Source organism: Protomyctophum bolini (genome assembly GCF_963924005.1).
Source record: "Protomyctophum bolini genome assembly, chromosome: 9".
NCBI classification, from domain to species: domain Eukaryota; kingdom Metazoa; phylum Chordata; class Actinopteri; order Myctophiformes; family Myctophidae; genus Protomyctophum; species Protomyctophum bolini.
The window spans coordinates 10,391,338-10,416,876 of NC_137870.1; the positions used below are offsets into that span (position 1 = coordinate 10,391,338).

At 42.5% G+C, this 25,539-nt stretch overlaps 1 protein-coding gene across 3 annotated transcripts in view; it reads left to right on the forward strand.

Annotated features, from left to right (window-relative positions):
* Positions 1 to 25,539, forward strand: part of slc36a4 (solute carrier family 36 member 4) — a 162,288-nt gene that overhangs the window by 17,185 nt on the left and 119,564 nt on the right. For 2 of the 3 annotated variants that reach the window (XM_080771439.1, XM_080771441.1), the window contains exons 5-9: positions 1,649 to 1,744; positions 4,923 to 5,007; positions 12,419 to 12,560; positions 12,819 to 12,982; positions 20,796 to 20,894. In XM_080771439.1, coding sequence (XP_080627565.1) covers positions 1,649 to 1,744; positions 4,923 to 5,007; positions 12,419 to 12,560; positions 12,819 to 12,982; positions 20,796 to 20,894 — 586 coding nt within the window. The remainder of the gene's footprint in view (positions 1 to 1,648; positions 1,745 to 4,922; positions 5,008 to 12,418; positions 12,561 to 12,818; positions 12,983 to 20,795; positions 20,895 to 25,539) is intronic. The other variant, XM_080771440.1, reaches the window with a different exon arrangement.

Consider the following 25,539-nt stretch of genomic DNA (forward strand, 5'->3'; position numbering starts at 1 on the left):
AAAGCACTCATCTCACACACGCCGTCTTTAGTTTGTGCACAATGTGTAATCAAGCCCACACAGTGTCCCTACCGGTTTTCAAATAAATAGTCGGAGAGAGACTGAAAGCTCCATAATGGAGGGAGCGAGGCAGAATGTATTTTCATTCCCCCCCGCCGCCCCCCCCCTTTACTATTTGTTTATTGTGTCCAAAACCATCCTGAGCCTGTTTACCGTTCTAGTGCCAAGAGAAGATAACACACCACGTTTTGTCTGCATCACATTTGCATCCTAATAGTGATTTAATACCCTGTGTGTTCAGATAGGCCACACACGTGTGTGTGTGTGTGTGTGTGTTTGTGTGTGTGTGTGTGTGTGTGCGCGCCGCGTGCTTATATTCGTTTAGAGTTCCTGAATTTGCATGTGTGCTGCACACGTTTGTGTGGAGGTCTTGAGCGAATGGGACAGGAGGAACAATCGTTTTAGTCCTTTCGTTTACATTTTCATAGCCCGATGATTTTCTAATCTCACCTAAATGCTATGCAATGAATATTTCATGGCGTGGACTCTCATTGAGGCATCCTTATTTGCTCTTTTTCATTTAGTTTGTTTTGCATACATGCCCTGCTATTAACATAGAATATATTCATCCAAATTGCATCCCAGTTCTTACTGTAGATGGCACGCTGTACGCAATGCTGTTTTCTTTTTGTCACGCTATAGTGGCGAGGCTCTAAAGCTGCGTTCAGACCTGTAGACCTGTATAAAATTGTTTTCCAGTCGCTCCAATCGCTAAAATGTGGTCAGCTAAGCAGGTCAGCGTTGGTAAATGGTTGGTAAAACCATTTTCTCCGCAGCTCTGCCGCAGAATAATGCACGCCCATGTGTGCGTCCTCCACCACACCAGGAGTCCACACCAGTTTATGAGTTAACACATGGTGCTGGAGTTTGTGAATTGCATTTATAATCCGGATTCAGGACAAATCTTGCCAAGATTCAGTGTACATGACATGACCAGCAATGACCTTTCAACGTGACCTGTTATCAGCTGGCTGTGTGTGATCACTGAGTCATACTGTAGAATTTGACCACGAGAATGTTTATGAGATGCAGAGGAGGTTAATACCCTGGACGGATTGAGGTCTGCATGTCACTCTCTGGCCATGCCAGGCTAATATTTAGGCCTAATGACTATTTACTGTGGGCTGCAAAGACGGCATACTACACTACAGTAATCTCAATTACATATATTCCAAACTGTGGTGAATACTAGTAGCTTGATGAAAAGCAGCCAGCAGCAGTTTTCTCAGATGATCACAGTTCCTGACATGCTTCCCCTCCCCTTCCCCTCTCTGCGTGCGTGCGTGCGTGCATTCGTTCGTTCGTGCAACTTTCCTGTAAGAACAAATCCCATAGGACTTTTTGGCTATGGTATACTCGTACTGTATTGCTGGCCTCCAGTAAAGTACACTAGCTACTAATCTCTTGACGAGCGATCACTCTGGATAAAGGTGCTCTATAAATGCATTCCATTTACCAATATCATTCTAATTCAGCGTTCAACATTATTGAACGTTTTCATATCTCCCTCTAATTTCCAATATTTGCTGATTTGCTGATGTAATTATTAATTGCACCTTATTTTCCTGCGTCCTCTCTTCCATTACAGGTTGAAGAGGCCTGCGTTGAGCTACAGTGACACTGTCGCCTCCGGCATGGAGCACAGCTCCTATCAGTTCTTAAGAAAAAACGCCAACTTTGGCAGGTATGACAAATACAAGACATTACTACAATGCTTTTCTGTATAGTCTGCACACACTGTAATTCATGGCATGATGCATGGATTAAAGTTCTCAGTCGCCACGACTGAATTCAGTCTTTGGGATGCCACAGAAGCCAGTACTGTGTGTCTTCCATAGGCCGATCTACACTGCGACGTGTTGTGAGCTTGTAGATCGGCTATTTTCAGTGTTTGGCTGTTTTAAGATAAAATAGTATTTGCTCAAACTAGAAAAAACCATAAAACGGCAGAGCTACCAACCTGCACACATTTTGTGTACCAACCACGCAATTCTAGGCGTATAGACACCTAGAATTGATTGATTGAAATCTTTATTAACAGTTTGCAGAATTACAGTACATTTCAAGCACAAACTCAATTGCGTGCTAGAATTGCGTGGTTGGTACACAAAATGTGTGCAGGTTGGTAGCTCTGAAACGGTAATGCTCTCGATTATATCATGAAATTAAAGCCTCGATATAGAAAAAACAGAACGATTTCATCTAAACATCTCAGTCTACATATTAGTTTGTTGTTTAACTTGTTTAGGAAACTTTCATGCTGTTTCACAAATCACAGATTCGGACTGACACGAATCCTAATCTAATTTCAGTCGCAATATTATATTTAGCTTCAGTACATGTCACTTTGCTCTGTTATCTGAAATACGGTGTTACATGCCATTCCATAACCCCGGGTTCCATTCCGTGTATGGCTCTCGTTTGTCTGTCTACGGTGGACTTTTGGCATTCATGAATTGACATGAAACCTATGCCTAGGTCCTGTCGGAACTCTAGCATTCGCTTGTACAGTCACAAATGTAATAGCTTGGCATTTCCAAAACGCAGATAAAGCGTTTGAGTACTTTATCAGTTTCGCGTGGCTTTGCTGCTCCTCTGTTCTGCTGCCAGGGTGGCATTCTGGTGATTCTGCGTTGGGCGTTCTCTCTCCTTCCACTGTCGAACAGCTCCGCTCTGTGTTTGACCTGCAGGTCCGTGCATGCAGATTGACGAAGTCTATAAACCAGTGGTGGGAAAAAAGCACTAAAATGTCTTACCCAAGTAAAAGTATCAATACTGCAATACAGAAATTAAAAGCACAGAATTCAAAATGTACTTGATTAATAGTACAAAAGTATCGGTGTCAAAATGTACTTTTAAGTACCAAAAGTAGAAAGTACTCATTATGCAGAATGTCCTATTTCAAGAAAATAGCCGATCTATGAGCTCACAATGCATCGCCAAAATGTATGTAGGGCTGAAGTGGGTAATAATGCATGTTCTTTATAATAATTAATAATAATAATAATGGATTTTATTTATAACGCACTTAACATTCGCAAGAATCTCAAAGTGCTACAGCAGTGAATAAAAGCTAAATTATCAAAATCTACAAAGTAACTAAAGTTTTCAAACCTCCTGTTGATTTTACTGATCTGGATACGGAACCATGGATCCAGTCCGGGTTTTCTTCCTAATAAAAATGGCAAAAGGAAGTTAACATTTTTTTCAAAAAACACTATTGGGTTTGGTAATATATTGTCTGAATCAACATTGACTTACATTGTACACTGAAACTGCTCTCAAAGTCACTCTTGTAGTGCGTAAACAATGAGGAGCATATTGAAGTACATCTTGATGATGTCATCAAGATGTACTTCACCATGTTAATGATGTTTTCCATACCTCCAGTTCTAGGAAACACAGAATGGGGAGGGGGAGGGGACTTTTTATTATTATTTCCACACAGCCCTAAGGTATATTAATCCATTTTGGGTGGGAACCCCTTTTGGTGTTAGCATTATGTTATGCTTTAGCTGATGAAAAATTGCAGATCTACAAGCTCATAGCGTGCCACCGAGTGGCGCGCTACGAGCTTGTAGGTCTGCTATTTTTGAAAAATCGAAGAACGACTGACATAGAAACATAGCTTTTTCAGAAAACTGTCAGGATGTAGAAGACATTTTTTTAATCTGATCTCAGGTCAGAATGGGTTAATGACAGTAAAATGTTGAAAATAATTCCCCTTTAACATTGTCTGTGTGTGCCCGGCGAGTATTCCCAGAAAGTCCACTTACTGACACGCCACAGTTGCGTTCACAGTGCCAGGCCCACTGCGTCCATGTCTCACTGCATCATCACTCATCACTAATCACTAATCAACTGGAAAGGAATCTAAGGCCTCTTTTACACGGCGACCATCTCCAGATAAAACGGCAAAGTCCTGTTGCGTTCTCAATTTTTATTGACCCTTTACACGAGAAACGCACTCTTTATGAAAACGCTATAATGTCGCTAGGTGGCGGTAACGGGCTGCCAAATGGACCAGTCATCAGCAAACGATACTTTATTTTGCGTTTTCTATGAACACAGTTCTCGTGTAAAGACCACCTAATACTCAGAGTGTGATATCAGCCTTTGTTACAGGTCCAATCTGAGCTAATGATCAATAATACTGAATGGATTGGACCTTAACACCAGTTATTGCCAAAAGCAAAAGAAACCCAGCGACATTAGCACCTTCTTTATTCTTCTCGTTGTATTATTAAATTTATTATGTAAAAAGGTTTGGTTTGATTTTTCAATATCTCTTAAAATTCAGTGTGACACTGGGCCTTTGTGCAACTCTGAATAATTCTAATAAAGGAGTCACCTCTGTTGCATTTTGTATGTGTTTTCTGTTTTTAATGGACCCTGAGTCTGAACAAATTAAGTTGATTGCTAATGGTACATTGCATTTATGAACTAATTTGACCACAGAACATCCAAAGGCTTTTTCCATTAACTTACTGAATTTAACACAGCCTTTTGTTCCCTCTGATATATACTGTATGAAGTGCTTTGAAGAGCAACGTAAAAACGGTCTACTCTGGGGTCTTCACAAGAGACTGAGTGGACGATAAAATGACCCAAAAAACGTTGTTCCAACGGGAGTTTTACAGTATCTAAATTGAACATAATGATAATAATAATAAGACATGGCAATATGGTTAATTTATAGAGCGAACATAGAGTAAGTAAGCCTTGCCGAGGCCCATAGGACAGGAGCCTATCTCCTGTTTCTGTTGCGTGAGGCAGCTTGAAGTACACCCCCTGGATATGACGCCAGTATGTCGCAGAACATAGAAGTAACATGTATATTTGTCTCACTCTGTCCCCGGCAGGCACCTTGTCAATTTCTTCCTAGTGTTGACACAGCTGGGCTTCTGCAGTGCATACTTTGTCTTCCTGGCAGAGAACATCAAACAGGTACATCGTATTTCTGAACATCACTTTATCACAAATGGTTTATTGGTATGTGGCTGTGCTAGAGCTCTTCACGGGTCAAATAAAAATAAAAGGTCCTGACCCCGAAATGTGATCCGATTCCGACCCGTTCCGAAAACATTTTGAAATAAGAAAACCAAACCCGGATGGGTTCAAATGAATTCTTTCAAATGACTACACCAAGCCCGAGTGGACCCGTGACAATTTGGTCCCATTCCGACCTGCTGGTGTTTTCAAATCAAATCGCCCTGGCAGGCAGTGGCAGCTGCCTTGCCTTGCAAACATCCGTGAAGAGCTCAAGCTCACGCACTACATGTGCCCTATCGTTATCAACTTTCACCTGCATTTATTTTAAATATCCGATCGGCAAGCTCACAATGCATCGTGAATCGTGTCATTTCTTTACATTGTGCTTAATCCAATCAGAACTCTTACCAGACAAAACGTACTACTTGTCTCTGCTACCTTCCTCATGAGGAGCATTGACATGCCTTGATGCTCAGAAACATCTAGAGCCACTGTCTTGTGGTGCTTTCATAATTAAAAAGTAAAATAACTGTGTTTGGGGATAATGGCGTCTCTCTCTTCACTCAGCCCCGAGTCAAGGGTGACTGTGTTTTCATTGACAGATTGATCCACAGAATCGGAGTCCTAAATTGAGGTTCACAGAGAACTGACAGAAGAAAGTGAACAATATAATCCGTTTAGTTTGAAATCATCTGTCCGTCACACTAAATGAGCTTGGCTGCGATATTTCACCACTGTCTCTTGAAGACGTTGAAGTGCTATATAAATGGCAACATCATTCACTACATATTCAGGCACACTCACTGATACATTCCCCTCAGACTATCTATCTCTCTCTCTCTCTCTCTCTCTCTCTCTCTCTCTCTCTCTCTCTCTCTCTCTCTCTCTGTCTCTCTCTCTCTCTCTCTCTCTCTGTCTCTCTCTCTCTCTCTCTCTCTCTCTCTCTCTCTCTCTCTCTCTCTCTCTCTCTCTTGGACATGGATAGATAAAGACAGTGACTGAAATGTTAAATCAATCCCAGCGACTACACGACTTTAGACAAGAGTTAAGAAGCTAATCAAAAGATGTGTAGATAGAAGTAACGATGACACACTCTCTCTCTCTCTCTCTCTCTCTCTCTCTCTTCAAGACAAGATTTTAATCCCACCATTTCAGCCTTATTTTTTTAGTTCTCAATCATATTGGAGTGTACTGTAGATAGACATGGATGTAAGAATTCATATTCATGCATCTGATTGATTCAATAATTGAATACTTTATTAGGCAGAAATTAACTAAAGGAAAAAGTCCTTGCAGTCTTGTTTCCATTCAGGTCCTGGGTATTCAAATTCATAATCATGATATGAAACAACAACAACAAAATTCAAGTCATCACAAAATAAATAATAAAATAGACATGCACAGGTTGGGGGGGGAAAGGGAAGGCGTTTTACTATATGAAATGTGTTTTAACTTTCAAGTTAATAGTATTCCGTATCATACATCATCGATGATTGTTACACAGGATGGTGCCATGGCCATAAATGTGCAAAAGTCCCAGCTCGGGGTGTGTAGATTTAGGCTTTGTTGGTTTACAGTCTAATTATTTGCACTCATGGCACGCACTGAAGCGTTTATTTGTACTGTCAAAAGCTGAGCAAATGTTTTTATCAATGTCAAGTTTTAAAACAAACAAAACAAAACAAAGCTTCAAGGCCAGCTCAACTCTCTTTTGACACCCTATGCAGAATTTGACAGACAGACGCACGCACGCACGATTTATACAACTGAATAAACATAACTTATACGTTTATTGGTGCTTGCCGAGACTAATGATTAACGTAGGCTACGTTTTTCCGCGGAGAAAGTATTAAACGGCTGCATTACTTAATTTACAAGAAGTCTACACCATAATTGTTATTTCGATCAACATCTACCTGTTATCTCTCCTATGGCACCAACATCAATACAGCATGGAATTGTGGACAACATCTTATTCAACGATAACAAAAATATCCCTCAGTTTTGGGTCTGTGAGGCTAAAAAATAAAAGAAATGGGCCTTGACATGAAAAGGTTTGAAAACCACTGGAATAGATAAATAGCCAATGTAAAAGGGAGGTGCCCAACAATGTTTAATCAAGTCAAGGCAAGTCAATTTTATTTACTGTATATAGCACAAAACAACAGCAGTTGACGCAAAGTGCTTTACAGAACAAATATTCGTAGTGCAGATAGTAAAAAACAATAGCAATAGTACAAATATGGCTCAATAATGAAACGGGATAAGCAAAAAGAAAAAAAGGCAAACGGCAACATACAAAAAATAACAACATCAAGCTATGATAAAGGCCAGACTAAAAAAGACTTTCTCTTGGTTCCGGTAATGAGTCTAGCTGCAGCATTTTGAACTCTCTGTAATCGAGAGATGGCGGACTGGGGCAGCGGGAGGTGATGAATGCATGGGTTGTATCTAAAAAGAAAGTCCTGTTTTGTAAATAAGAAGCAAACCAATTTAAAACAGTGCCCGTAAAACCCGTAAGATGAGACCTGTGAGAACACAACTTTTTCTAAAACTTTGGAGAGGAATGGTAGCTTGGAGATGGGACGATAATTATTGTGCTCTGTGGGGTCGAGGCCGGGTTTTTTGAGTAGTGGCTGAATGGTGGCATGTTTAAAACAAGCTGGTGGTGATAATTGCCAGAATAACGGGGGGTTTAGGTGCTCCGTTGACCCTAGTTTTTAGGCATTGGCTTCTCTGATTGGCCAACCCAGCCCATTGGCTTCATATTATCATAAGCTACAATGCAACCTTTCACGAAGTTGGCATTTCCTGCTTTTACAAAGACAAGACATCACGTACCATTAGCCAGGGTCTGTTTCATGCAGACTGACAGTCGACATTTCCCGAGTGAAAAATGAAATAAATCCTCTTCATCATGGGGGTGATATATCTGCCGCTTGTCCCAAATACCTATTTTTACTTTTGTCCCCAAATGCCTTGTCTTGCGTGCTTTAGACACTTCTTGTACAGGTTTTTCGTACTGTATCGTAACAGTTATCTTAATGTGGGAACAGACATAATATTGTTTCTGTTTTCTGAAAAACCTGTTTCTATATCAGTGGTTCTCAAACTATTTCATGTCATGTCACCCCCACACGTTTTCACAATTTTTAAAAAATAGCAGCACTACAAGCTCGTAGCGCTGCACTGCTATGAGCTTGTAGATCTGCTATTTTTCAACAGCTAAAGTTTAAAATAATGGCTAAAGTGGTTAAAAGCTAAGGTGTACATTGCGGGACATTTCTTGTCCTGGATTCCAAGTCGGACAGGATCTCATTATTGGCCAGTTATAGCGCCACCGTGAGACAGTTTTCTTTTTAACTGCTCCTACATCCAGTATTTTGTCCAAACCTCATGCCAATTCGTATATATCATCTGCGTAGTCAATGAAGACGTATCGGTCACTGCACATTTCCCCTTTCCGTACATTCCATCCCAATTGGCTTAGTTCTAATGCTTTTTTTTGTCTTCATGTTTTGTACAGTACAACCATTTTCCCTCCCTGGATGCAGCTTTGTTTATCTGTGCTGTAGTGTTGACACTGTAAGCGCTTTGAGTTCCATGGATTATACCGTACATGTTTCTCCCTATGTTCACCGTAAGAGGGAGTCCTAGTCTTCTTGGTCAGGACAGTGCCCTCTCTCTCTCTCTCTCTCTCTCTCTCTCTGTCTGCCAGTGTCTCTTACCCGTGATATAGCACAGAGGTGACCTTGCATGGTGTCGTATTGTTAAGTAGACAAATACTCTCCCTCCCACGCACGCACGCACACACGCACGCACACACACACACATGTCTCTTAGGTCTGTGCGATATGACACGTAGCTGCTTATGCCCATCATTTCCATCGGCTTCTTCTTATGAGACCCGATGGCGTAATCCTCCTTATGGGATTATATATATATATATAAATAAATATATCAAATCGGTGTATATTATTCAATAGAACTTGTCTGGAGGTGCCTTAGCGGATCACTACGATGTTTTGATCCCCCCGAGTATCATGGCGCACGCACGCACGCACGCATGCACGCACGCACGCACGCACGCACGCACGCACGCACGCACGCACGCACACACACACACACACACACACACACACACACACACACACACACACACACACACACACACACACACACACACACACACACACACACACACACACACACACCCCCCCAACATCAGCACCCCCTATGCATTATTTATCTCCTGTAAACAAGCGTAACACGTGTAAACACAGCTGGTGTTCACTTTACTATAATAACTTTATTTTCATGGGGTCAGCACAGTAGATTATATTTGCATGGCTAATGTAGAGTCTTGGGGTTGGGGGCGTGCCAGCAGTGTGCTAACATGCACAGCTGGATCAATCAATAAACATGTCTAAGATACAGTAAGTCACCCAAGCAGTCGACCCATGCAAGGAATGTGTATAAAAAAATATATGAATGCAAAATTATGCATGCACGTATGTGCACACCGCACACATGCACTCATGCACACACGCAGACTCTTGAGTCCCAGACGTCAAATTGAATTAATGATATTGGATCATTTTGGTGGATGATCATTTTGAGCTCATCTGCCAAATTATAAGACCACCCACCTACCACAAATCACGTTCACTCCCTTCCGGACCAGCGATGATGAATATATATATTTTGCAATTATTTCTCTGGCAAAAAGAAAGGGTGTTTATTTTCTCCCTCCTATTCTTTCGTGGAGGAGTTCACATACTGTATCTGAATCCTGATTTAATATACTCCTGAAAATTGCCAGAGCAATAAGAGAGAGTCAGCAATTACCCCCCAGTTTTTGCTTTGTTCAGAATCTGCATGGAAGTTAGTTTGGGGACTCAATAACCTGTTTAATGAAGCAGTCAGTCAGAAGTTAGTTTGGGGACTCAATAACCTGTTTAATGGAACAGTCAGTCAGAAGTTAGTTTGGGAACTCAATAACCTGTTTAATGGAACAGTCAGTCAGAAGTTAGTTTGGGAACTCAATAACCTGTTTAATGGAGCAGTCAGTCAGTGTAAAGCAAAAAAAATGGCTCCTCAGTCATTCACCTATAGACCTGTGTTCAGTGCCTGAGCATTACTTGCCCTCTCTCATCGCTTACTGTATGTCGATCCACTGGTTCAGATGGGGGGACGGAGGCAATTGACCAAAGTCACTTCGTGACTTCATGGTCCCTTAATAATTAACCTCTTAAACGCCACAGGGGTCCGGGAGGGAAAATCTAAAATATCGGAGTTGGAACCTGAGACCTTGACCAGCCCCATTTACCCGCTGAGAGCTGTTCATGAGGTGGACAGCCGTTTGCCCCCGCCGGCGGGGGACCATGAAGTCACGAAGTGACTTTGCTCAATTGTTTTTGTGTTTTAGTTTTTCTTCTTCTTCTCCTTCCGCCAAAAATAGCCATTTTGGCTGAACCGTGCAGTCGGTTTTCGCGAAATGCGGGAATCTGGTAGAGGGCCATGCCAAACGGTGACTATGGGAAGCCCATGACCATTGGTCAAAGGGTGGCGCTATAGCGCTCATGAACCGTTTGACCGTCTGGAATAAAACTTTGAGACACATATGCATCTCCTCATGCCAAACAACTTTCGTGTTCTGACTTTTGACCTCTGACCTTTAGATCACCCGCCATTTTGAATTATATGAAAATCAGTTGAAATGTATCTCCTCCCAGGATCTTTGATCAAAATGCACAAAAACGTCTACACATGAACTTGGGGAATGGGGAACACATCTGTCACTTTGACAACTAAGCTCCGCCCTCAGATTTTCCGCCAATTTGAGCAGTTTGACACTGAATGTTACTGTTTAAAATGTAGTAACTGATTGTCTCCGTGTAGCTCAGTCAGTAGAGCTCTTGCTTTCGGACCACAAGGTTGTCGGTTCAAATCCGGGAACTGAAACTCAACGCGTCAGTCTTTTTTGTGCATATTGTTCTTATTGCGTATTGTCTTCTTTCTTGGTCCCGCCTTATTGCTGCTTGCAGCTATGTTATATGGCTTATTATTGATTTCACAACTCCAGCAGATTCTGATTAGTTAACTCGTGCCCCATGTTTAAGTTTACAATCAATACCTACTCTACTGTGTGTCTGTCAAAGACAAGACCTTCCTCCACGTACTTACCTCCAAACAATGTAATAACAAAGTCACTACTAGACGAACACATCACAGTGCAATTATTTAAATTTTGAATTCCTTCGGGACAAGGACATGTCCTCACTCAACCTCAATGTAATGGCTTTAGCTCACTGCTCACAGCCCCTCCCCCCCCCCCCAGGCCCCTCCGCAAATCAATTCTAGATGCACATCTTGGTTTCTCCCCGTGTTCCATGTCACCCCCGTCCCTTAGTGTACCCAACGGGGACAATCACTCTCCCCTGACACCCCCCTCCCCCCCTCTCGGTGCTACCCCTCTCCGCGTTTCTCTCCCCACCACCACCCCGGTTCCTCATATCTAGATTCTAGAGGGTTAAGCCATTAACACCTCGAACGCATCCGTGTCACCTCATAGCATTTAACCACTTTAACCATTTATTTAAGCCGTTAGTAGCAGATCTACAAGCTCGTACAACGGCACTCTGTCCGGCGGCAAATTACGGCGGCCAATTACATAATTTAATGTTTGCGGTCCTTGACATGAAATCGTTTGAGAACTAGTCCTGATATAGAAACGATGTTTTTTTTATTTTTATTTCAAAGACATTTTTGTAGAATCCGTCGTCGGGTCACAGTGGCTTAAAGAGATGTCTCCGAGGGAGGAGCAGGTGATCCATCTCTGTTCCGAGAAGAGGATGTGGCCACGTGCACGCGGCCACGTGCACACGTACACGTGGCCACGTGCCGTTCGTTGTTGAAGGTCACCGGAGTTGAACTGGAGCTGGTGACGTCTCACTCATTAATCCAGTGAGACCTGCTGAGACCAGATTCTATAAGATGTCGTCTAAATCGTGACGGTTTTCTGGAAAAAAAACCTGTTTCTATGTCAGTGGTTCTCAAACTGTTTCACGTCAAGGAGCCCCAAAATCATATGTAATTGGCCGCTGAAATTATGTTGTTCCCGGTCCCCCCCCCCCGCGCCCAGAAGCAAAGATACGAGTTAAAAACGTTTGCTGTGGAAAAAATATTGCAGATCTACAAGCTTGTAGATCTGCTATTTTTCAACAAGCTGAAGTATAATATATTGGCTAAAAGCTATAAGGTGACACAGATGCGTTCCAGGTCTTGATGCATTAAAAGAGGACCATTAATCATGTGTATGTGATGTGGGTTTTTCTCACTGTGTGATTGTGTCATCCCCTCCCAGGTGGTGGAGGGGGACCAGAGGAATGTGACGGCGTTGGATGCTGATTCACTGATATCCTTCATGGCCAACGGGTCAACCAATGCCACCGCGGCGCCGCAGACGACAGCTCTGTCCGGCAGTGTGTCTCCCGCTACAGGTACAGGTAGGTGTAAAATGATTTCGTTTGACATGTCATTGTTTTTCCAGACCTCCCGTTAGTCCGACCGATTTACTAAACACTACCATCCCAAACCGTAACCCTAACCGCAGTCACTTATTGTGCTATGAGGAACAAAGACTGCTTCTAGCTTCTCGGCCTGGCGTGGGTCATGACCCACCTGTAAGTGGGTCACCATATAGTGTTTGACTGTACTCTGTACTCTGTTTACATTTGGGACTAATAAAGTGTTCCATCCTCCAGAGCCACGGTGGGACTTGGACCTGCGCCTCTACATGCTGTTCTTCTTGCCGTTCCTCGTCCTCCTGGTGTTCATGAAGGACCTGAAGAACATGGCCGTGCTGGCCTTCCTGGCCAACGTGTGCATGGCCGTCAGTGTGGTCATCATCTTCCAGTACATCTCCAGTGTAAGGCTTTATTTATATATACTTTCTCCCCCCCCCCCCCTGTGCTCCAATGTACGTCCTTGACCGCGACCCCCCAGGAATCTATACTTAATCCCCTCGTCTTTTCCCTCTGCACCAAATCTCTAGGCCTAAAATGGCCGATCTACAAGCTTGCAAGGCGGTGCATTGTGAGCTTGTGTACGTTGGCTAGTTTCACGGAATGACTGTCAGCCTATATTTCTGCAGAACTTTGGCCTATATGACATGCCCAGAACAGGGCCACTGGGGTTCATATGGTTAATGTCTGATGTCAAGCTGATTTACATTTCCATACAGAACTCAATTTGAAGATATAGTTCTTCAGCCTGTGCCTCCACAAAAACAGAAAAAACACATTTTGGGTGCAAATTCAACAGCAAACATTATGTGACATCCTCCTTGTCGTTTGCACTCGCATATACCTAGGCCATGCATCACACAATAATTATAGTCTTGGGGGTAACTCCAAATTAAAACCTTTTGGTTCAGCGTCCCATCTCGACTGAACTGGCTGAAGCCACAGAAACGCTATGTCTACATGCTGTTAATGGCATCTGAAAGTAAAGTTGGCAACTAATTATGTACAGTATGCATATTCAAAGCAAGAGGAAAGTTTTCCTTGTGTCCTCTCTGCCACAAGCCTGTGCTGTATTCATTTCAATAATAATTGGTTTTCATAGTTGTGGTTTTACGCTGTTGTGACCCGTTCACAAGCCCCCGTGCCACATGTGTGACTTAGACAACCTATAACCTCTTAGGTTGATGATGTTGCAATCCCAACACTATTGCATTATATTTCATGGAGAAAAAAGTATTATTAACCTTTTTTATACCACAATTTCACTCAATGAAATATCCTTGCTTCACTCAATGAAATATCCTTGCTTCACTCAATGAAATATCCTTGCTTCACTCAATGAAATATCCATGCACCATTGGATCGCACCAACGGTATTGGCAAATGAAGAGTTATTAGTTTCCCCCTCAGCCTTCAGAATTGCAATCTTTCCAGATAAATGGTGAAAAATTGGTAAATGGTGCATTTATATAGGCTAGCACTTTTATCCTAATCGCTTTACATAGATGCACTACTTTCACCCATTCACACACACACATTCATACACCTTTAAATAGATTGTGCATTACATTCACCCATACACACACACACACACACACACACACACACACACACACACACACACACACACACACACACACACACACACACACTGGGGGGGGGGCAGCTGTCACAACCCGTTACATCAGCCATCGAGCCGGCGACTTGGGGTCTCTTTGTGCTGGAAGAATCGACAGCATGGCTGTGTTGTGTTAAGTGTTAACCAAATGACAAGAGGGCTCAAGTTCTGAGAAAAGGCTATTTATTGACTTTAATCAGTATGCAAAACCAGCACTTGACCCGAAGACCTGCTCTCTCTGTCAGCAGCACACACACACACACACACACACACACACGTGTGGAGACATGCCTGCGAGCATGATGTCAGATAGTGAAGAAGCGTGTTGGCTGACATCATATTTGTCAGCTTGGAAAATCCGGTATTTTTGACGAGTGACATGATGGTGTTACAGGCAGTGTTGTCCCGGAATGCGTTCAAAGAACGATCATTCAGGAATACGTTCACATTTTGGCGGAGCGTGAGACTGAGCGTACTGTATTTCTGCCTGATGAACGTCATTGTGAACGCGTTCATTTCTGGCGTGTGTGTGAACGTCACTTTCTCACGTTCAACTTCGTTGAAGAGTGAGTGTTTCCATAGAGCCTTCCAGGCGAAATCCCCGGCGCTAAAACACACCCTCAACAGTCGTTATTATCTAGCGGAAAACCCACCAATAAGCCCTTGGGGCCGATTCATACTCCTATTTTAGAGCCGAATAAAAGTCGGTTCGGCGCTGTAGAGCCTACAATGTGACGTCATTTTAGGTTCGGGGGGGCGGGTACCGTCCTAAAGTCTCTTCGGTGCTAATGAAAATTTCTGACGAGCCGAAATCATTTCGGCTCGTACAGAGGTAAAATAGGAGTATGAATCGGCCCTTATCCGACACAAATTAACTATCTTTCTCAGCCGTACAATTTCACTGGAGCGCGCAACTGCATGATCCTGTCATGCAGTCAGACACAGAACATCCCATCCCCCAGAACACGCCCGACCCAAACACTGAGGAAACTTGTTGTTTGATTCAACGAAAAATAGCTTCCAATAGCTTGTTTCTTTTTGTGTCGAGGAGGTATATGGCCATATCGCCCCAAACGGCCAACAAAAGACATCTCCCTCCCACAGTGAGTGAATTGCAGTAATGGCTGATTTATTCTTCGTCGTACAACGTGTTCCTGCGTGCTGAAAATAGCTGATCTACAAGCTGATCTACAAGCACACGGAGATATACAGGCTGTGAGAACCGAGAACATTCAGAAACTTTTGCCTTTTGGGATTGACCTGATTTAATAGTTGAACAATGTTTTATTAATTTTGAGTAGGGGTGGCACCGGCAGGCAGAGCCAACTTTTAATGGCTTGTGTACTGTAGATAGCTCCCAAGGTCGTGTTTTAAAAGAGGACACAGTTATCATGTAGATCCAGAATGACAGTCTTCATAATTGTCCCTGTCATCCTGTTTGAGGGATGGATTAATGTTGAGAGAAAGCCCTTCGTGGTAGTTATTTTCTCCCCTGCTTTGTGTGCAGAACATATTCTGCTTCCATGACTCACTCACAGTTTAACAGAACCACACAGTAGAAACCCACTGAAGGTACTGTACATTTTGGGCAGGCGGAGTTTGCTTTCGGGCTGAATGTGGCCAGCGCGCGCATGCGCACACACACACACACACACACACACACACACACACACACACACACACACACACACACACCCCCAGTGGCTGCGTATTATGGTCTGTGGAATGTAAAATAAGAGCATACTTAATAATGTGCTGTTTTCAGTTTCACTGATGATAATATGAAACTGTGAATGTGAATAATTTTGTTGACCTTTTTTTCTTCTCTGGACTCTCCTTACTATGAATAAATGAATCAATGCATTTTATAGATATGCATTTTATAGATATTACTCGTTTATAAAGCTCTTAATGGTCTTGCACCTTCTTATCTCCATAATTGTCTGCCTAGATATATCCCTAACCACCCCCTCAGGTCCTCCACTGCTGGCCTACTCGACTCCCTAAAAAGGTGGCTAGTAAGAAATATGGCGAGGCAGCATTCTGCTTTTATGGCCCAACGGCCTGGAATAAATTACCACTGCGGATCAGACGGGCACCCTCTATAGACATTTTTAAGACACAGCTTAAGACTCACCTTTTTACTCTTGCTTTTAGTTGAGTTTTAAAATATCTGTTCTTATCTTTGTACCACTGCCTTTGCCTGTTTTGACACTGCGTTATTGTCCTATTGTTTTAACTGCCTGCCTGTCTTAATTTTTTGTTTTGCTTTTGTTTTTATCTTTTCTGCTCTGTAAAGCACTTTGAGCTACATTTATGTATGAAAGGGGCTATATAAATAAAGTTTATTATTATTATATTATTTATATAGCACTTTTCCAAACGTATAGTTACAAAGTGCTTTACAGACTAGGTTATAAAACAGGTCATCAAAAACATCAAGACATCAGAAAACGATAAAACATGAAAGATAACAGGGCATCAAAAACAATATTAGGAAATACACTTCACATAAAAATGTTGTTTTAAAAGCCTTTTAAAAGAAGACACTGACTCTGCTATAAGAGGGCAGGGAGTTCCAGAGCAACGGTTCTCGAGATGCAAAGGCCCGCGGTCACCTCGAGTGACAAATGCGAGTTGTGGGAGGAACTAGGAGGGCCCTATTATGTACTCTGCATGTTATTCATGTGTATCAGACGACCTGCACCTGTTTTCCCTTTGCTTTTATTACACGCTATTTTAGTACACTGCTGTAATAACCATTAACATGCTAAAAATCTGTGCCCCTCAGAGAAAATGCTGTGTACTTGAACCAGCCACTACTTGGTTTCCACAGTGAGACAGTAGCATCTGCTGCTGGGGGTGGAGAGAGATGACACCAGCATTATTTCATTTTTACGTATAGTAGGCCACCGTTAATGTGAAGAGTAGTGAAAGTGTCCTTTAGCTGTGATAAAGCCCATAAAGTCTGGGAGACATAGTGGTTAACAGCAGATTGGAATAGATTGGGTTCCGTTAATGCTGAGTAGCCAGTTGGTGTGCTTTAATGTAGGCTGTCCGGTGTGTCCGACAGGAGACAGAGAGACTAAATATATAGCTGGGTGCTAAATTCAACACCTGTCATTTTTGGAAAGTAAAGGAAGTACCCTGCATCTCCACGGCTGGGGATTCGCAGCACCTCTTGGCGCTTCGTCCCCCGAAATGCAGACGTGGAAAGACTCCACGCACCCCCAAGCCTCCCTCCCGCCCCCGCCCCGTCCTGTGTGCCCACGTCTGACCCGGTTCTGCGGCGGGCACTGGCGGCGGCGGCTGCCTGTGGACCGTTGCATCTGGAGCAGCTCGTTGGGCATCCCGGCGGACTCTGTCCGACCGGTGGGGAGAGTCGCCTCTCCCTGACCGCCTGAGCCTCCCACCCCCGGGGGAGCTGCGACCCCTGCGTCCAATGACCCCAGGGTCGGCGGTTCGAATCCTGGCTCCTCCTGTCCACATGTCAAAGTGTCCTTGGGCAAGACACTGGACCCCACGTTGCCTCCAATGAGTCGGTCGGTGTGAGCTCGCCACCATTGGTGTGTTAATGTGGGAAGTGAGGACGCTGGCGTCGACTGTTCGCCGCTTCACCTCCCAAAGTATGAATGAATGAACCATTGTAAAGCGCTTTGAGCACTTGGAAAAGCGCTATAAAAATGCGACCCGCTGAATTTAGGGATTACTAAGCAGAGGATAAGAAACTAACAAGAATTCCCCCAATATCGGGGGAATGGGGTGCAGGAAATGTGGCGTACAGGAGACGGCCGTCACCTCTGGGGCCTGTTGTTTGAGAGTGTTCAATTATTATCCCTTATTACACTATTTTGCCAATTATTATAAATTACATACACACCTGGAGGTTATTAGATATTTTGGTCTGTGTGTTTGTGTGTGAAACAGTAAGTCAGTGCAGGCTGTGTGCGTATGACACAAAATGCGACCCCAATTAGCTGACTGCTCGGTCAGCCTGATCGCACAGAAATAAGTAGGTGCATACACGACTAGAAAAGCCAAAAATCTGTATTCTGTATATACTATATATATATATACTTCTGACGGAAGCGTGGCTTTCACAAACACGGTCGGAAGTGCTATTTCACTGTGGCTGGTTTGCGCTGGGTGAGTTTGGGTTTTATATTATTTACTATTCTGTGCCTCTGTTTACAACTCGAACAGAGCTGAGTCGGCTCTACCAAACTTTGCAACGCTTGACACGGCAACTCTGTGGTCTCACGTGGCTCAGGTTCGGTAGAGGCCCTCCGTCATTGTCTATGGGGAAGTATTTTAGTGTCACATGTACAGATTATTTGCTTTTCTAGTCGTGTATGCACAAAATTGCAATCCATGCATATCTACTTATTTCTGCTCGATGGGATAATTGGCTCTGTTTGAATGGCCTGGCTGCTCAAGTGTGACCCCAATCATCTGCATCACTGGAACTATCTAGGAGAAAAATCTAAACTGTATCGAACTGTATTTTAGAAAGTATTGCTCTGGTGTACGTGTCAGTGCGACATTCAGACAGACATTCCTCAGTACGACAGCTGTCAGTATAAAGGGTGAAAAGTACAGCTGGGCTTACACACCCCTGGGGAGCACCAACATTAGTAGTTAATGCTGAGGAGAGGGTTGTGTTCACTTTCACCCTCTGTAGTAAGAAAAGAAGCATACCAGTGTATTAAGTATCGGATTAAAAAAATATTATATAATTTTTATCCCACGATTTTGTAACCCATTTTTCACCCCTTTGTCAATTATCTAATGTGATCCTGGGCTCTACACACCCTCCGCCAACCTAGTCCCCATATATGGGGTACATGGGGAGAGCAACGGACTTGAACTCATGCTTCCTTCATGCCTGAGTGTCCAAGTTGCTCCTTTACACCTGACAGGGTGGAGTATTCCCTGATTGGACGTAGAGTGCGGAAGGAACACGTTATTCCAACCAGTTCCTTTCCCCTCCATCAGGCGCCCCGGCTGGCCAGGGGGAGGCAGTTTAGAGACCAGGATTACTGCATGTTTTTGTGAGGGTACCTACCCTAGGGGACACGGGGAGAACATGCAAACCCCACACAGAAAGGCCCTTTAGCCAACCCCGCCTCGGGTATGGGCACTGATGACGCGGAGGAGGAAACACGCCGCCAGCACCCACAGCATCCCGAGCGGGAATCGAACCCAGGACCTTCTAGCTGTGAGGCGACATGATTATCTTTTGAAAGTGCAAGCTGGAAGTTGGTTAGAGAAAATCAAATCAAGGATGACAATGCCAAATGGCAATAGTTGTATCCTGTTGCTCACACACCCTGAGAGATAATTGAGTGGAGGTTATAAATAATGAAACACTGTTTTTCATAATTCCCCGGTATAACACACAGATCAAAGGAATCAGTGATGATCTTAAATATCAGCACAGATGAAAAGAAGCTCTGTCAAATAGAAAGCCGTGTTCCACAGAGCAGAGAGCCAGGCCTGTTGGCCTACCCAGGCGTGTGTAATGTCATCTTTCCACTGCATATTATCTATATACTGTAGTAGGGCTGTCACGATTACAAATTTAAGGTGACGATTAATTGTCACACAAATTACTGCGATTAGCGATTTAATTGTGGTGTTTGCTGAATCAATTTGTATTTCTGTTTGCCCTTTAGGCTTGGTAATCACAAATTGTACAGGGAGATGTGACAAATACAAAGAAATCATTGACACTATCTATTTTTTATCTATATTTTTCTTTCTAAAAAAGAAAATCCAAAATAGTGGAAATAGTTGATCTACAAGCTTACAACATGTTGATCAACTACTAGATCAGATATTTTTGAAAAATGTAAAAAGATCATTTTCTTTCTTGTTTTTTTTATTTTTAATCTGCCTAACGCAGATGTCAATGGTGGACAGGTTTCTGAACTGCCCACATCTCCTATGAGACAAATTGTGGTATTTTTTGTATCATGATTTAGAAAATCCCTCTCTCTCTCTCTCTCTCTCTCTCTCTCTCTCTCTCTCTCATATATTCATTAGCAGGCAACAGTGCAGCTAACCCCTACTGGCCCCTACTGGTACATACTGGTGCTCGTTGTCTCATACTCTAGGTGAACGTCACATACTGTAGGTACACACGGACATTGCTGTTCCTTGGAGTGGTTTGCATGTCATGTATGACATCATATTAGTCTACTTGCCAGCCCGTATAGAGCCCCGTTGTGAACCCAGACATGTTGAGTACACCAAGGCTTTATGTTGAAATGAAATGAAATGCTGAGTAATGGGTCTCCAGCATGTATAGAAACTGCCAGATGCTATACGTAACTTGCATTATGTTGAGCAATTTTCAAAATTGGCATAATGTGACCAATCCATTAACAACCTATAGAAGGCAAAAGATTCAATTAAAAATCCATTCCAAGCATTAGTTTTGCACAAAAAAAAACACTCATTGGGCTAAAAAGGCCATAGTCACACACAAATGTGCTGACATCACATTTGTGATGACTGCAATGGCCGAGAGAAAAAGTTTCTGCCCGAAAGCACTGTATATGCCCTGTTCTAAATTATTTTTCTGTCATTTTTTATAGGACATTGGCGCTGCCCACCGAATCCCTCTCACGTCCCCTGTGGGAAAGTTCCCCTTCTTCTTCGGGACTGCCATCTTTGCCTTCGAAGGTATCGGCGTGGTAAGTTTTATTACCGTCATAAATAATTGTACTATCTCTTAAGTGTAGGATCTAGCGGCTATTATAGTATTATATTCACTAGCACTGACTGTTTTAACGACATAAGTGCGTTATGTCTATGCCAGTGGTTTTCATGTCACGGACCCCCAAATTGAGCTTGCGGAAAAATATATGCTACGGACCCCCATAAGAGAAATGTTTTACAGCTCTAGCAGTGATTCTCATCCATTTTCATTTAGAGGACCTCAGGTTTGACCTGAATTAGGCTACAGCCTAGGGCATTAAGCAACTAGTCGACTAGTTTACTAGTTGGTACTAGTTGACTAGTTAAGAAAAAAGATCAGGTATAGTTATAGTCACCAATGTACAATTTTTTTTTCATTATAATTTTTTTTTACATAATAGGTAAAACTAGGCAACTAGTCAACTAGTAAAAATGACTAGAGTGAATGCCCTAGTACAGCCCCTCATTTAATGGCAGTTCTATCTCTGGGACCTCAATGTATATTGTAAAATCAAAGTTAATTTAACTCTTGAGAGTGTACAAATGGAACAGGTCCATTTGGTTCAGAACAATGGGTCCATTTCACCCATGTCCTTGGAGATGGAACCCTTTCCAGACTCAGTAGCGAGTGACAAAACAAATCCAGGGAACGCAGCGAATCAGGCTGGAACCCAGACTATACCCATGGGGTTGGCAAAATGGCCCTTCTGAGTTTGCATGTTCTCCCCGTGTCCCCTAGGCTAGGTACCCTCACACACAAAAATACAAAAAAAACATGGCAGTAATCCTGATCTCTAATACTGCCTCCCCCTGGCCAGCCGGGGCACCTGATGGAGGTGAAAGGAACTTGTTCCTTCCACACGCTACGTCTTACCTGGTCAACTCCCCCCTGTCAGGTGAAAAGAAGCAGCTTGGACTCCTCATGCATTGAAGGAAACATGAGGTCAGTCCAGGTTGGCAGAGGGAGTGTATAGCGCCCAGGATTACATTTGGCAATTGACCTTGGGTGGAAAAAAAAGGGGTTATAAAAATCGCGGGATAAAAAAAAGAAATACGATTATGATTACAAAGCGATGCCAACATTGAGGTCGTTGCAGGTCTGGGTCAGTCTGTTGGACACGGTTCCGTAGATAAGACATAGTAGTGTGCATGTGGTGTGGGTCTGGACGTGTGCATGTCCACTGTGGGCAGAATGATGTATTGGCCAGTATGACAGCATATTGAACTGAGGGGCACACGAGCGTTCACTCTCTGCTGCTTTGCCCATTAATCAGGATGAGCGGAGAGGGCCAGCTGTCACTGCAGTGACCCAACACGTTCTCTAACACACACACACACACACACACACACACACACACACACACACACACACACACACACACACACACCTAGCGGCGCAACTCCGTCTTTTCTTTGTCTCAATACTCAAGAGGGGAGATGGGGTGGTGGGGATAAAATCCCTCCGAAAGTGACAGATGACTTCAAAGTGAGAAAGAATAACAATGAAAGGCTGTTTGACTCCCCCATCACATACCTCACTTCTAAAGTTCTTGTTTCTGCCTACATTACCTCTGTTCCCTCCCCCTCTCCATCTCCGTGTTCCGCTCCCCGGTGGAGTGATGCACGGCCCTTGCGGTTTCCTCAGTCACACGTTGACAGGATAATTATCCACAAGGGCTATACAATCACCACGACAATCTCGTTGGATAGGCACAGGGGAGGGGGGGAGAAGGAATGCATAGAGGCACTTTTCATTTGGCCTACCGGTTCGGGAAGAACTGATATTCCCAAGGGTTGGGGAAGAAATTCAACCTTTCACAAACATTCAGGCTGTAGTATCCACAGAGCGATAGAATTGTATAGCCGCACCAGAAGACTAAATCAAAAATCATTAAGCTATTAGAAAATTAAGCTACATTATTTGAAATTACATAATTTGTCAGTAGGCTAATGTGTATTTTCCACACTTAGGATTGCGCTGTTGTGCAGCATATCTCTCTCACACACACACACACACACACACACACACACACACACACACACACACACACACACGCACACACACGCACACACACACACACACACACACACCAGGGAGGAGGGCTAGTAGTTGCAATGCTCACTTCACACAGGTGTGATTTTTGTATTCAATCAGTTAAGATATGTTTCCATGATCCTCTCAGTATTCATATTGTAAGCAAGATCAACAGACATGCATTGTATTCGTATCCCTAACACCTTGGAATTATTTTTTTATGCAAATTCGACTTTGAAAATAAAGCATAATGGAAATTCATGGTTTTGTAATCATGTAGATTTTTGCGTCGTTAGCTTTTCTCACAGCTTGCCTGCCTTTGATCGGCGTTGCTGATCAGGATTGAGAGGAGATTGGTGGGGGGTGGATTTGTTTCTCACTGTTGCCCCAGTCAGTTTTGTAAGAGGTGCCTGCTGCATCAAGCCCAATTATATCCTGTTACACACAACCATAATGTGCTATTTGCTACTGAGAACAACTTTTTAGACTGGATGGGTTCACAGAATGATGCATAATAAAAATGCAGATTTTCTGTTCAGGGTACCTTTTCATTAGGTTTCATTTTGTTGATTGATTGATTGAAATATTTAACAGTTTGCAGAATTACAGTAAATTTCAAGCACAAACTCAATACAAAGATTGTTAACTGTGAGTGGACGACCCAATTAAGCATTACACTTGATTACAAGAGGGTCCACCATGTTCAATTCATCAAAACATTTAGACTTCTATATAGTTAAAGAACAGAACAGGAATTCATCATAAAGGAAGCAAAAAGGGAAAAGAAACATATACAGTGAGGGGAAAAGGGGGGGGGGGGAAGAGAGGCCAAGTAGGAGCCTGACCAGTTTGTTTTGTGAAGTCTGGAGCCTTGTTTTAAGGGCCTTTGAGGTGCTGTGGTACCAAGAGCTGCATGCATAGTCAAAGAAGCTACATCAAGCTTGTCAGTGATGAGGGTGTCATTCGATTTGATGTTTATGTTTGTAAACCTGGTTTTTAGTTTCTGACCACAGCCTAGTTGGTTGTTTAGTAGCTTCCACAGCTCCCGAGGATTGTTTTTGTTTTCCTCGGCTTTATCATTGATAGTTTCTTTTGGCTGATTTGGTCATAGCAGTTACACTGTTTCTTAGCTTGTTACGTTGGGTTTCTAGGAGGTAATTAGCTAACTGACACTATGCAGATCACAGAACCGACTGAATGACTTAAACACAGGTGCTTCCTTACGATGCATCCAATCAGGATTTTCTCTACACATTCCTCCCCAGCTAAGCACCCTTCAAGAATATCATAGAACCCATGCTAGTCGGGCGGTCTATAGACAGTGCCAACTAATATTGATTTAGCATTTTTGAAAATTAATTCAACCCACACAGTTTCAATTTCATCATGCTGCAAGTCAATACGTGTAATGTATTCAGTATCTTGGTGAATATACATGCACACACCACCACCATGTTTGTTTCTGTCATTTCTAATGACTGAGTAATTTTCAGTCCATTAAAGAACATTGTTCTACTCGCACAAATATTGAATATATGCATACATGCCTGTCCTGGTTATCTGTTAAAAACAAACTCCATTTCAAATCAAACACCAGATTACTTCTTCAAACAGTTATTAAAATCAAGTGACAGACATAATCATAACCACCACAATTGCCAGCCTCGGTCATTTAACACTTCCTGCTCCAAAAACGAACCTCCTTAAACAAACAGACTAAGACCCAGTGTTTGCTTTTTAGCAACAATTTTATTTTAATTAATTACTAAATTATTATTATTTTTTTCTGTTCTTTTTTCACCTAAACGTCATCAGTGATGTTCATTGCAATGCCATTTCAATGCTATTGGTCATGATATTGGCATATAAATACCCCCCACAGAGGCTGAAATTCACACAAATTAAAAATGTCTGGACTCTGTGCAATTTTGAACATTTTATTAACACCTACTTTTGACCTTTACCCTATAATAAAAGTAGGTAAAATAATTGTAATATATGTTTTTTTGTGATCATTAGAACGTCTAGAACATGTTTTATTCATTATTGTGAAAGATATCCCCCAAATGTAAATTATTATATTATTATATAATTATTATAATTTTTTCATCAAACTTTATTTCTTTATTTTTTTTAACATATTTTTTAGTCTTAGTCCTAGTAGTACAAAGTAGTAGTAAGGTTGAAATCTATTTTTTGCTCAAGTAGAAATTAATGCGGGTCTTAGAGGGTTAAAGGAACACTTGTTACAGCTGACCATTATTATGTTGTATTCAATTTTATAGAATTATTTGTAATTATGTATTTATGTACTTTTTGTATGTATTTTATATGGACCCCAGGAAGATTAGCTGTCGCCCCGGTGTCAGCTAATGGGGATCCATTCAATAAACAATTCCATGCTAGAAGGCTTTCTTACCTCTCCACCAAAGAGGTCCAGGTGTTGTTTTGTGCAAAAGTGCATTATTGGCCATTTCCCCTACCATAAGCCCTCAATTAATTGCATTGAATTGAATGGGGCTATCGGGTGTTGTGCTAATTCGCTTATTTCCATCACTTAAAAATCAATTTATTTTGTATATATCCTCTCTTCATAATGTAAATAC